At 31.8% G+C, this 12119-nt stretch overlaps 1 protein-coding gene across 2 annotated transcripts in view; it reads left to right on the forward strand.

The window, feature by feature from the left end:
* Positions 1-12119, forward strand: part of LOC136040256 (protein tweety-like) — a 74639-nt gene that overhangs the window by 32348 nt on the left and 30172 nt on the right. For both annotated transcript variants that reach the window (XM_065724476.1, XM_065724475.1), the window contains exon 8: positions 4272-4496. In XM_065724476.1, the coding sequence (XP_065580548.1) occupies positions 4272-4496 (225 nt within the window). The remainder of the gene's footprint in view (positions 1-4271; positions 4497-12119) is intronic.

The raw sequence follows: 12119 nt of genomic DNA on the forward strand, positions 1-12119 counted from the left end.
ATATATATATATATATATATATATATATATATATATATATATATATATATATATATATATATATATATATATATATATATATATATAGACAGATTAGAATTGTGTAGTGCATCTTTCTGTTTTGTGTAGTGTTTGTTTTGTTTCTTTTATTGATACTCCGCTTTGATGTTTTGTAGTGGGTCAAAAATAAATTATTATTATTATAGTTGAGCCCTATCTTGGCGGGTATAACCAAATGTTTTTTTTTGTTTCTTTTTTTTTTACGCAGAAGTAACACAAGTTAAATTAATCCTATGCAAGGTGGGTGCTTCGGGGTTCTTGACAGATTGTTTCAAGAAAAAATCATATCAATTTATATTAGTTGTCACCTAGATTGAAGTCATTAACTTTGTGCATGCCTGAAGCTAACTTTTTTTATGATCGATTGTCACAAAGAATATCCTCATACATCCTCATCAATTTAAATCAACTCTTACCAAGACTAGGGGGTCTGAAGGGCATTAACCTTAAAGTGCCAATGAGGGTACAAACGAAATCTGGTGGTTTGGAGTTATACAACAACTCAGATTGTTTAAAATCCGATTGAGTGGTTAAGTTAGACAACAATGTTTTCCTAGGGTTGATGGTGCCCGGGGAAAAATTAATTACAACGCCCCACCTCCCGACTCAAATATAAGCAAAAAAAGCCGAATCAAAGTGACAATCTCGATCACAGTTGGCAACCCCCCAGCCACGTGGCCCCAAAGGACGGCGCCCGGGGCAGCTTGTCCGGGTTGATCCCCCTTCCCCCCTGAACAGCTCTTCATGCAGATTAAAAAAAAATTCGGGGGGGGGGGGGCAAAAAAATTTGTTTAAATTTATTTCTGTTACGTTTTTGTAAGTCGGAAAAAGCTTTTTTTGTGGGGGAGGGGGTTTTCAAACCCCACGCTCCCCCCTCTTAATACGGCTTTGGTGTAAGTTGAATGGTTTGAAAAGATACCTTCCCGCCCCTCCATTCTTTCTGAAATGCCTAAGGCACAAAAGCGCTGGAGAATTCTGAGAGTGACACTTGGCGCAATATGTATATTCACATCTGAGAAGGTTTATTTTTCAGTGATGAGTCCTCTCCTAGTTTCAGAGTATGCACACACCTATGCTCCAATTGCGCACAAATTCAAATTATAATTAGTGTGCATTATTTAATTTTGCCGTATTCATGTGAATTTTTTATTTATTTTATTTATTCCTCTAATAGCTTGTAAGCTAAAAGCTTGTATGTTGGCACAGAGAGGCTCTATAGTTCTATAATGAATTTCTTTGAGCATTTTGCTTCTTGGCAGACAGATATCCCCTCCCCCATCGCTTCAAAGATGGTTGGACTCACTTATTGTAAGGCTGTAAGGCTCTAAACTGTGTGCATTAATGACTGTCACTAAGTTGTTTAGTACTAGCAGACCTACTCCTATAATTCTACAGGCCTATACCTACAACTATTTTGACACACCTATAATCATTGTGAATCTGTTATTTGGCCTGCATCTGCGTGAAAGTTTTTATACTGGCACAGAGCGATGGGGATTCTATAATAATTTTCTTGGATCATGATGCCCCTTGACAGACAAACCTCACCCTCACTTGCCTCAAAAGATCTTTTGGTACTTATGTATTATACCGCCAACACTCAATAGTTAAAGTTAGGTAGGTAGGTAGATTTTTATTTAAAACCTTTATATCATATACATGCCAATTAGTCGCAAAAAGGCCGTTCTGGCCTGTAATAGCGACTACATTCATGTTACATTAATCATCAATAATACTAACTCGTTAAATACAAAAAAAAAAAAAAAAAATATTTCAAATAATAGTTCAGGCCTGAAAAATTCTGGATAGCCCTTTCTCTTTCAATTCGCTTCTCTTCACCATCTTAATCATTCATCATTAAAAAATGCATTTTTAACCGGCGCTTAAGCTGTGGGAGACACTCAGACTCCCTTATATACTCTGGGAATACATTCCAAACTGTCGAGCCTATGTGTCTTGTCAAAATCCTAATGAATAATAACATATGAGAACAAAGAAAGGGAACAAAAAATGAAAAGAGAAAAAACAAATAGGTGAAAAAACGAGGATTTTATCAGCCAGTAGCTAAATATTGAAAAACAAGCAAATATTTCGACAAGGACCTCCGCCAAGTCGTCCTCAGTGCTCAAAGAAAACTCAGGGAATTGAAAAATAAAAATGACAACTTTGATTCAGCTCTGGCCCAGCATATATACGAAAATCCTGCCCATTTAGTTCTTTTTGAAGAGGCAACTTTAATATCTACTGTAAATGGTCTACCGCAATCTTTTAAAGAGGCTATTGAGATAAAAAAAACATATAAATAGAAATTTGGCTATAAATAGAGACACGGGAGATATTTCCTTAAGCCCAATTTATAATAATTTAATATTAAAAGAATCTATGAATATTTCCGCTCAATCTAATTTAAGACAACATGTCCGCATATCTAATGAAAACCGAAATTGTAGACAGGCGAAATCTGTTGCAAGGCAAAGGATACTTATTCAATCTAATTGGTAACTTCTCTTTCATTGATTTAAACTTGGTTTTTTGTTGGTTGAGTCAGTATCTGTCTTCCTCTCGTGCAGGTCACTTATAAAGGTTAGAATTTGCTGTTTTTTTTGTTTTTTTTTCTTTGTTTTCTTTGAGCACTGAGGACGACTTGGCGGAGGTCATTGTCGAAATATTTGCTTGTTTTTCAATATTTAGCTACTGGCTGATAAAATCCTCGTTTTTTCACCTATTTGTTTTTTCTCTTTTCATTTTTTGTTCCCTTTCTTTGTTCTCATATGTCATGCATAGCCAGTATGGTCTCAGAACGTATTTATGAATAATAACAAAACATGATGAATATATAACACTTTAAAAACAGATTTTGGCTAAGTATTTGCATATTAGGGGGTGGGGGTAACCCCCCCCCCCTAATGGCGCAATGTTGTATAAACGTGCAAATCTTTCTTGGACTGAATCTGTATCTCAAGTTCAAGTGTTATCGCTTGCATTTGAAGTGTTTGAAATACATAACTATTAACTTTAATATCTGTCAGCATAATAAAAGCTGTGTTAATTTTTAAACAAGATTGGCTCATTATGACTAGTTAAACTCATAAAAAAATATATTTGTAACAGCAAAGAAATAGAATACAGTAGTGGCATTTGGGGTTTCCTAAGCAAATTATGAACTTGGTGTTTACTATGATTTTATGAGTTCAAAAATAAACAGGCATTTACAAATATAATTTTGTTGTTTGACTAGTTTGTGTTTGTTTATTTTTCAGAGTCAAAACCTAAGCAAAATAATGAGAGCAATGCCAAACTTCGAAGAAATAAGTTTAATTTTTAAATGCGACTTACTCCCCCCCCCTAACCTAATGTACAAATACGTAGCCCAAATTATATAATTCCATTGCATTCTGTCACCAGCCATTTGTTTTTCACTGTGTGTAATCTAACTGTTTCTTAACACAGACAGAAAAAACCGGTTTATTTAAAGACCGGTTTAGAAAAAACCGGTTTATTCTCGAGTTTTATACAGCGTAAACTTGAGAGTTGGGGATGTAATAAATCAGTACCGATGTTTTCACTCACTTATTGTAAAGCTGTAAATTGTGAGCCTTTATGATTGTTACTCAGTTGTTTAGTACTGACGGGCCCTGAGGGGGTGTCTCTTTTATCAAAGTGGGAGGACGTCACGGCTGTAACTCAGCTCCGACAAACCTGGCGAGGTTTTGTAGATGCCCTATAGTGAGTGGAAATCATAAATTACAGCCTTGCAACAAGTGAGTCAACACATCTTTTGAGGCAATGAAGGGGGAAGTTTATCTGTGAAGGGCTTTAGAGGATGTAAAGTGTAGTTTTATTATTTTCTCTCTAGTTTCTGTAATTGCTTAATTTAGAACAGACAGTTGAAGTAATTTTTCAGGGTGGAAGCGATATTTTTATGCTGGCACAGAGAGATGGGGGCTATATTATAATTTTCTTGGAGCATGAGGTCCCATCTCGGATAAACACCCCCTTCCGTTGCCTCAAAAGATGTGTTGATTCCACTCACTTTAAATTTTCATTTCAAAATTGGATGACTTCACGGCTACAGCTCAGCTCCGGTATGTCGGGCAAGGTTTTGTAGACGTCCTATGGCTCTATGGCTCATATGACAACTGGCTCTGTAGGTTCTAAGGTTTTTTTTTGTAATTTTGAACATACTGGAGTAACTTCAAATATTTTTTCAGGGAGGAAGTGACCTTTGCATGAACCCATCCGGGGTCATTTTAAACACAACTAGGGATCTAGCCACAAAGGAGCTATTGCACAGATACGTTGTGTGCAACAAATCTGACGAAATGCTTGGCCCAGTTGAAGGGCCAATTAGAGAAGCGAGACTTGCCGTAACAGAAGCTGACACCGGCGTTTACAAGTTTGTCGAATTGTCCTCACAATATTATTCACATAGAGATGTAAGCTCTTTTTATATATATTTTCTATACAAATGTCAGGTTCGTATCCAGGATTTTGTTTTCGGGGGGGGGGGGTAAAAAGGATTTTCGGGGGGAGGATGAGGGGGGTAAAAAAAAACTTTAAGAAATGCATTAAAATTTGTTTATATTCATCCCAGTTACATTTTACGACTTTGGACAGATATTTTGGGTGGGGGGCAATGCTGTTGCTTTTGTAGGTCGTTAGACAATAGGTCTTGGTGACAGTAGCGGTGTTGTTTTCATATACGGGAAGCATATGTTACTATAGTTCCGATCCTGATGGTTAGGGTGGGGGGGGGGTTCGTAAAAATTTATTTTTTGTTTTGTGGTCAACTATTTTTAAAGAAGATTCCTTTGGGTCAAACTTTGGAGAGAGAGGATCCCATCTCTGCCTTATTACAGGATGCGGACGCGATTGGGAGTGACATTTCCCTGGCCCCAGAGCGATTTTGAGGAAAACCAAGTCTTGAGAACTAGAGAGCATGCTTGCTTCCCTTGTTAACTCCATAAGTACACTCTTTTATAAAATTCGACCGGCAATGTCTAGTTTTGTGGGATTCGATTACTTCAGGAAAAAAAAATATCTTCCAGACCCTTCACTAGGTTGTAATTACAGTTACTGGCTCTAAACCTTATTTGGAAACCTTGTCGACTCCCAAGGACCGTAATCATAGGGTTACCAAATATATTTTAAGGACTAATTTGAAGAGAAACTGGAATCTTTGGTTATGTCAGGGCGTAACTGTATTCTTTAAAGAGTAGTCCAAAATGGGCTTCAAAGTGTCAAAGCATCAGCAGTAAAGTAAACTGGCTTTTAAGGTTAAAAGTGGCAAATTATGGCAAAAGTGGCTCAAATGTGGTTTATGGTGCCTGCTTTAGATACTGGTGGTTTGGATCCATTCAAGGGTTATAAACTCTTTCGAATGCCTTTGAAAATCGTTATGAAGCCTTTATCTCCCAATGCACCAAAAGGTTTTTTTCTGCTTCCAGGAAAAAAGGAAAATTTCAAAATTGTTAATAGGATTTTCTCATCTACAATCTAAAAAAAAAACTCTTGTCTCTCGCTCGGACAAATATCCCAACATTGATCTCAAATATAATATTGATGAAATGAATTTTTTAGCCTGTTGAAGTGAATTTGACATTTATTTACGCCAAATTTTCTCAGTTCCTAACCAATCAGGAATTTTCATTTTAAACATGATTTGATAAAACAAGATTTTTTAGTCCTAACCGAAATATTCGCCCATAAACATTCATTCAGGGTAGAAAAATTTGAATAAAAGCGTTTTTAAAGAGTAACAAAAAAAAAAAATTTGTTTAACGTTTACCTGTTCCAACCTTTTGAATACAAGCGTTTCTAAAGAATAACAACAGTAAATTTTACTTGTTAAATGTTTACCTGTTTCAACGTTTTGAATAAAAGTGTTGTTAAATAAAAGGGTTTTTAAAGAATAACAACAATAAATTTAACCATTTAACATTTAACCGTTTCAACGTTTTGAATAAAAGCGTTGTTGAATAAAAGCGTTTTTGAAGAAAAACAATAATAAATTTTACCTGTTTCAACGTTTACCCTTTTCAACGTTTTAAATAAAAGTGTTGTTGAATAAAAGCGTTTCTAAAGAATAACAACAGTAAATTTTACTCGTTTAACGAAAGTAAAACAGTTCAAAATAGGGATGATACCTTTTTATTGACAGCGAATATTAACTGTCAACTATTCACTGTCAATTAAAAGGTATCATCCCTATTTTGATCTGTTTTACTTTCGTCATGGAAAGGCAGTGTGGTCTTCGAAGTTATCTACTCGTTTAACGTTTACCTGTTTCAGCTTTTTGAATAAAAGCGTTGTTAAATAAAAGTGTTTTGAATAGAAGGGTTTTTAAAGAATAACATGAATAAATATTTCGTTTAATGTTTACCCTTTTCAACGTTTTAAATAAAAGTGTTGTTGAGTAGAAGATTTTTACTCAGACAATAATAAATTTTTAAGCGAATTTGAATAGAAGCGTTTTTAAAGAAAAAAGACAATAAATTTTTTGTTTAACGTTTACCTGTTTCAACGTTTTGAATAAAAGTGTTGTTGAATAAAAGCGTTCTAAAGAATAACAACAGTAAATTTTACTCGTTTAACGGTTACCTGTTTCAACTTTTTGAATAAAAGCGTTGTTAAAAAAAAGTGTTTTTAAAGAATAACTACAACACATTTAACCATTTAACGTTTACCCGTTTCAATGTTTTTGAATAAAAGCGTTTTTAAAGAATAACAAGAACAAATATTTCGTTTAATGTTTACCCTTTTCAACGTTTTAAATAAAAGTGTTGTTGAGTAAAAGACTTTTACTCAAACAATAATAAATTTTTAAGCAAACTTGAATAAAAGTGTTTTTAAAGAAAAACGACAATAAATTTTTCGTTTAACGTTTACCTGTTCCAACCTTTTGAATAAAAGCGTTTTTAAAGAAAAACGACAATAAATCTTTCGTTTAACGTTTACCTGTTCCAACCTTTTGAATAAAAGCGTTTTTAAAGAAAAACGACAATAAATCTTTCGTTTAACGTTTACCTGTTCCAACCCTTTGAATAAAAGCGTGGTTAAATAAAAGTGTTTCTAAAGAATAACAACAGTAAATTTTACTCGTTTAACGGTTACCTGTTTCAACTTTTAGAATAAAAGCGTTGTTAAATAAAAGTGTTTTTAAAGAATAACTTCAATACATTTAACCATTTAACGTTTACCCATTTCAATGTTTTTGAATAAAAGCGTTTTTAAAGAATAACAAGAACAAATATTTCATTTAATGTGTACCCTTTTCAACGTTTTAAATAAAAGTGTTGTTGAGTAAATGATTTTTACTCAAACAATAATAAATTTTTAAGCAAATTTGAATAAAAGTGTTTTTAAAGAAAAACGACAATAAATTTTTCGTTTAACGTTTACCTGTTCCAACCTTTGAATAAAAGCGTTTTTAAAGAAAAACGAAAATAAATCTTTCGTTTAACGTTTACCTCTTCCAACCTTTTGAATAAAAGCGTTGTTCAATAAAAGCGTTTCTAAAGAATAACAACAGTAAATTTTACTCGTGTAACATTTACCTGTTTCAACTTTTTGAATAAAAGCGTTGTTAAGTAAAAGTGTTTTGAATTGAAGCGTTTTGAAAGATTAACAAGAATAAATATTTCGTTTAATGTTTACCCTTTTCAACATTTTAAAGAAGTGTTGTTGAGTACAAGATTTTTACTCAGACAATAATAAATTTTTAAGCAAATTTGAATAGAAGCGTTTTTAAAGAAAAAACACAATAAATTTTTTGTTTAACGTTTACCTGTTTCAACGTTTTGAATAAAAGTGTTGTTGAATAAAAGCGTTTCTAAAGAATAACAGCAGTAAATTTTGCCGATTTCAACGTTTACCCTTTTCAACGTTTTAAATAAAAGTGTTGTTGAATAAAATCGTTTCTAAAGAATAACAACAGTAAATTTTACTCGTTTAATATTTACCCACTTCAACATTTTAAATAAAAGTGTTGTTGAGTAGAAGATTTTTACTCAGACAATAATAAATTTTAAAGCAAATTTGAATAGAAGCGTTTTTAAAGAAAAAAGACAATAAATTTTTTGTTTAACGTTTACCTTTTTCAACGTTTTGAATAAAAGTGTTGTCGAATAAAAGCGTTTCTAAAAAATAACAGCAGTAAATTTTACCCTTTTCAACGTTTTAAATAAAAGTGTTGTTGAATAAAATCGTTTCTAAAGAATAACAACAGTAAATTTTACTCGTTTAACGGTTACCTGTTTCAACTTTTTGAATAAAAGCGTTGTTAAATAAAAGTGTTTTTAAAGAATAACAACAATACATTTAACCATTTAAAGTTTACCCGTTTCAATGTTTTTGAATAATAGCGTTTTTAAAGAATAACAAGAACAAATATTTCGTTTAATGTTTACCCTTTTCAACGTTTTAAATAAAAGTGTTGTTGAGTAGAAGATTTTTACTCAGACAATAATAAATTTTAAAGCAAATTTGAATAGAAGCGTTTTTAAAGAAAAAAGACAATAAATTTTTTGTTTAACGTTTACCTGTTTCAACGTTTTGAATAAAAGTGTTGTTGAATAAAAGCGTTTCTAAAAAATAACAGCAGTAAATTTTACCCTTTTCAACGTTTTAAATAAAAGTGTTGTTGAATAAAATCTTTCTAAAGAATAACAACAGTAAATTTTACTCGTTTAATTTTTACCCACTTCAACATTTTAAATAAAAGTGTTGTTGAGTAGAAGATTTTTACTCAGACAATAATAAATTTTAAAGCAAATTTGAATAGAAGCGTTTTTAAAGAAAAAAGACAATAAATTTTTTGTTTAACGTTTACCTTTTTCAACGTTTTGAATAAAAGTGTTGTTGAATAAAAGCGTTTCTAAAAAATAACAGCAGTAAATTTTACCCTTTTCAACGTTTTAAATAAAAGTGTTGTTGAATAAAATCGTTTCTAAAGAATAACAACAGTAAATTTTACTCGTTTAACCGTTACCTGTTTCAACTTTTTGAATAAAAGCGTTGTTAAATAAAAGTGTTTTTAAAGAATAACAACAATACATTTAACCATTTAAAGTTTACCCGTTTCAATGTTTTTGAATAATAGCGTTTTTAAAGAATAACAAGAACAAATATTTCGTTTAATGTTTACCCTTTTCAACGTTTTAAATAAAAGTGTTGTTGAGTAAAAGATTTTTACTCAAACAATAATACATTTTTAAGCAAATTTGAATAAAAGAGTTTTTAAAGAAAAACGACAATAAATTTTTTGTTTAACGTTTACCTGTTCCAACCTTTTGAATAAAAGCGTTTCCAAAGAAAAACGACAATAAATCTTTCGTTTAACGTTTACCTGTTCCAACCTTTTGAATAAAAATGTTGTTAAATAAAAGCGTTTCTAAAGAATAACAACAGTAAATTTTACTCGTTTACCGTTTACCTGTTTCAACTTTTTGAATAAAAGCGTTGTTAAGTAAAAGTGTTTTGAATAGAAGCGTTTTTAAAGAATAACAAGAATAAATATTTCGTTTAATGTTTACCCTTTTCAACGTTTTAAATAAAAGTGTTGTTGAGTAGAAGATTTTTACTCAGACAATAATAAATTTTTAAGCAAATTTGAATAGAAACGTTTTTAAAGAAAAAAGACAATAAATTTTTTGTTTAACGTTTACCTGTTTCAACGTTTTGAATAAAAGTGTTGTTGAATAAAAGCGTTTCTAAATAATAACAGCAGTAAATTTTACTCGTTTAACGGTTACGTGTTTCTACTTTTTGAATAAAAGCGTTGTTGAATAAAAGCGTTTTTGAAGAATAACAATGATAAATTTTACCCGTTTCAACGTTTACTCTTTCAACGTTTTAAATTAAAGTGTTGTTGAATAAAAGCGTTTCTAAAGAATAACAACAGTAAATTTTACTCGTTTATCGGTTACCTGTTTCAACTTTTTGAGTAAAAGCGTTGTTAAATAAAAGTGTTTTTAAAGAATAACTACAATACATTTAACCATTTAACGTTTATCCGTTTCAATGTTTTTGAATAAAAGCGTTTTTAAAGAATAACAAGAACAAATATTTCGTTTAATGTTTACCCATTTCAACGTTTTAAATATGAGTGTTGATGAGTAAAAGATTTTTACTCAAACAATAATAAATTTTTAAGCAAATTTGAATAAAAGCGTTTTTAAAGAAAAACGACAGTAAATTTTTCGTTTAACGTTTACCTGTTCCAACCTTTTGAATAAAAGCGTTTTTAAAGAAAAACGACAATAAATCTTTCGGTTAACGTTTACCTGTTCCAACCTTTTGAATAAAAGCGTTATTAAATAAAAGTGTTTCTAACGAATAACAACAGTAAATTTTTGCCCGTTTTACGTTTACCCGTCTCAACGTTTTGAATAAAAGTGTTTTTAAAGAATAGCAAGAATAAATATTTCGTTTACTTTTACCCTTTACAACGTTTTAAATAAATAGTTTTTGAGTAAAAGATTTTTTTAAAGAATAAAAACAATAAATTTTACCGTTTAACGTTTACCCATTTTGAATAATAGCGTTTTTGACGAATAACAACAACAATTTTACCCGTTTATAAGCAGTAACTCACAGGTACGTTCGGATATTTTATCAACAAAACTTTGCGGGGGGGGGGCAAAAACAGTTTTACTTGGTAATTTGAATAAGAAGTGCCGAGAAATTCTAAAATAATTAGGATTTTGGGTGAAGGTGTTACCTGTCCCAGCACCCTCTTTCTACGTACGTCCCTGAGAAAGCTTTGATTATTTTACTTATTTTATTTTAAATTATTTTAAACATATTTTTGACTAAACTAGTTTTTCTAGTGTGATCAGAAATCACACATTTCCCTCGGCAAAACATTGTTTTTCCATTTGCGGTATTTTGCTCAGGGCCATATCCAGTATTTTTGCTTAGGGGGGGGGGTATTTTTTTGGGAGAGGGATTGTAACAACAAACTTTAAAAACAGTATCAAAAATGTGTTTTTATGCATTTTGGATACGTTTTTACGAGTAGGGCAAACACATTGGGGGAAGGGTGGTTCAAAATTCCTTCCCCTCGATACGCCCTTGATTTTATTCTTGTCAGAAGTGATCTTTGGCCATCCGAAAATTTATTGTTTTTTTCTATCATCCTCCAAATAGACCAAGACTTTACTGTCGTTCGATAGCTTTCATTTACCAACAGTGTGTTGGCAAATGAAAGTGTTGGCAAATGAACCAAAGTGTGTTGGCAAATGAACCAAAAATTTACCAGTTCCCAAGCAGGAAGATTCGGTTATTTTAAAAATAATTCTAGCTCTTCTTTTTTTTTCTTTTTTTTTTAATCTTAAGCGAAACAGAAGCGCGACAACGCATAAAAACATTTACATCGGCTAAAAAAAGAACAAAAATGGGCAATCATAGGAAAAATCACAAAATCTACTTCATTTCATCAACATTTTCTTAAAAGGTTGGAAATGCGGGAAAGACGGTTTTAGAAAGGCACAGGCAGAGATGATTGGGATCTTACTGGCTAACTGTTGTATCTTTTGCACTCAAATAATTTGATTTGAAGTTGTTTTATTTCACTAGAATATTTTCTATTTTTTGATGATAGATTTGATGATAGAAAATGTTCTAGTGAAATTAAAAAACTTCAAATTAAATTATTTGAGCGGAAAAGATACAACAGTTAGCCAGTAAGATCTGTGCCGTTCTAAAATCGTCATTTCCAGCCGGAAATGACTATTTTGTGGGATTTTTGGATTGGGAGGGGGGTTAGGTTTTACCATATTGGAATAACCTACAGTAACCTAATGTAGGGACAGGGAATATATCCCTATGAATTATGAAATCAGAAGTTATCTTTTGACATGTGGATCGTTGATTATGACAACTACTTCAAAATTTGGTACATAAAACGTTGGGCCCTCGATTTGTGAAGATTTGCCAAATAAGTTAAAATCGTGCCCCCTACTCCTCTTGTACTTTATAGTGTATAACTATTAGTTAGATGTTAAAATATTGCCTCATTTTCCTCAATACGGGTTCGTGCTTATAAAAATATAGCAAGA

Source organism: Artemia franciscana, chromosome 20 (assembly GCF_032884065.1).
Source record: "Artemia franciscana chromosome 20, ASM3288406v1, whole genome shotgun sequence".
Classification (NCBI taxonomy): domain Eukaryota; kingdom Metazoa; phylum Arthropoda; class Branchiopoda; order Anostraca; family Artemiidae; genus Artemia; species Artemia franciscana.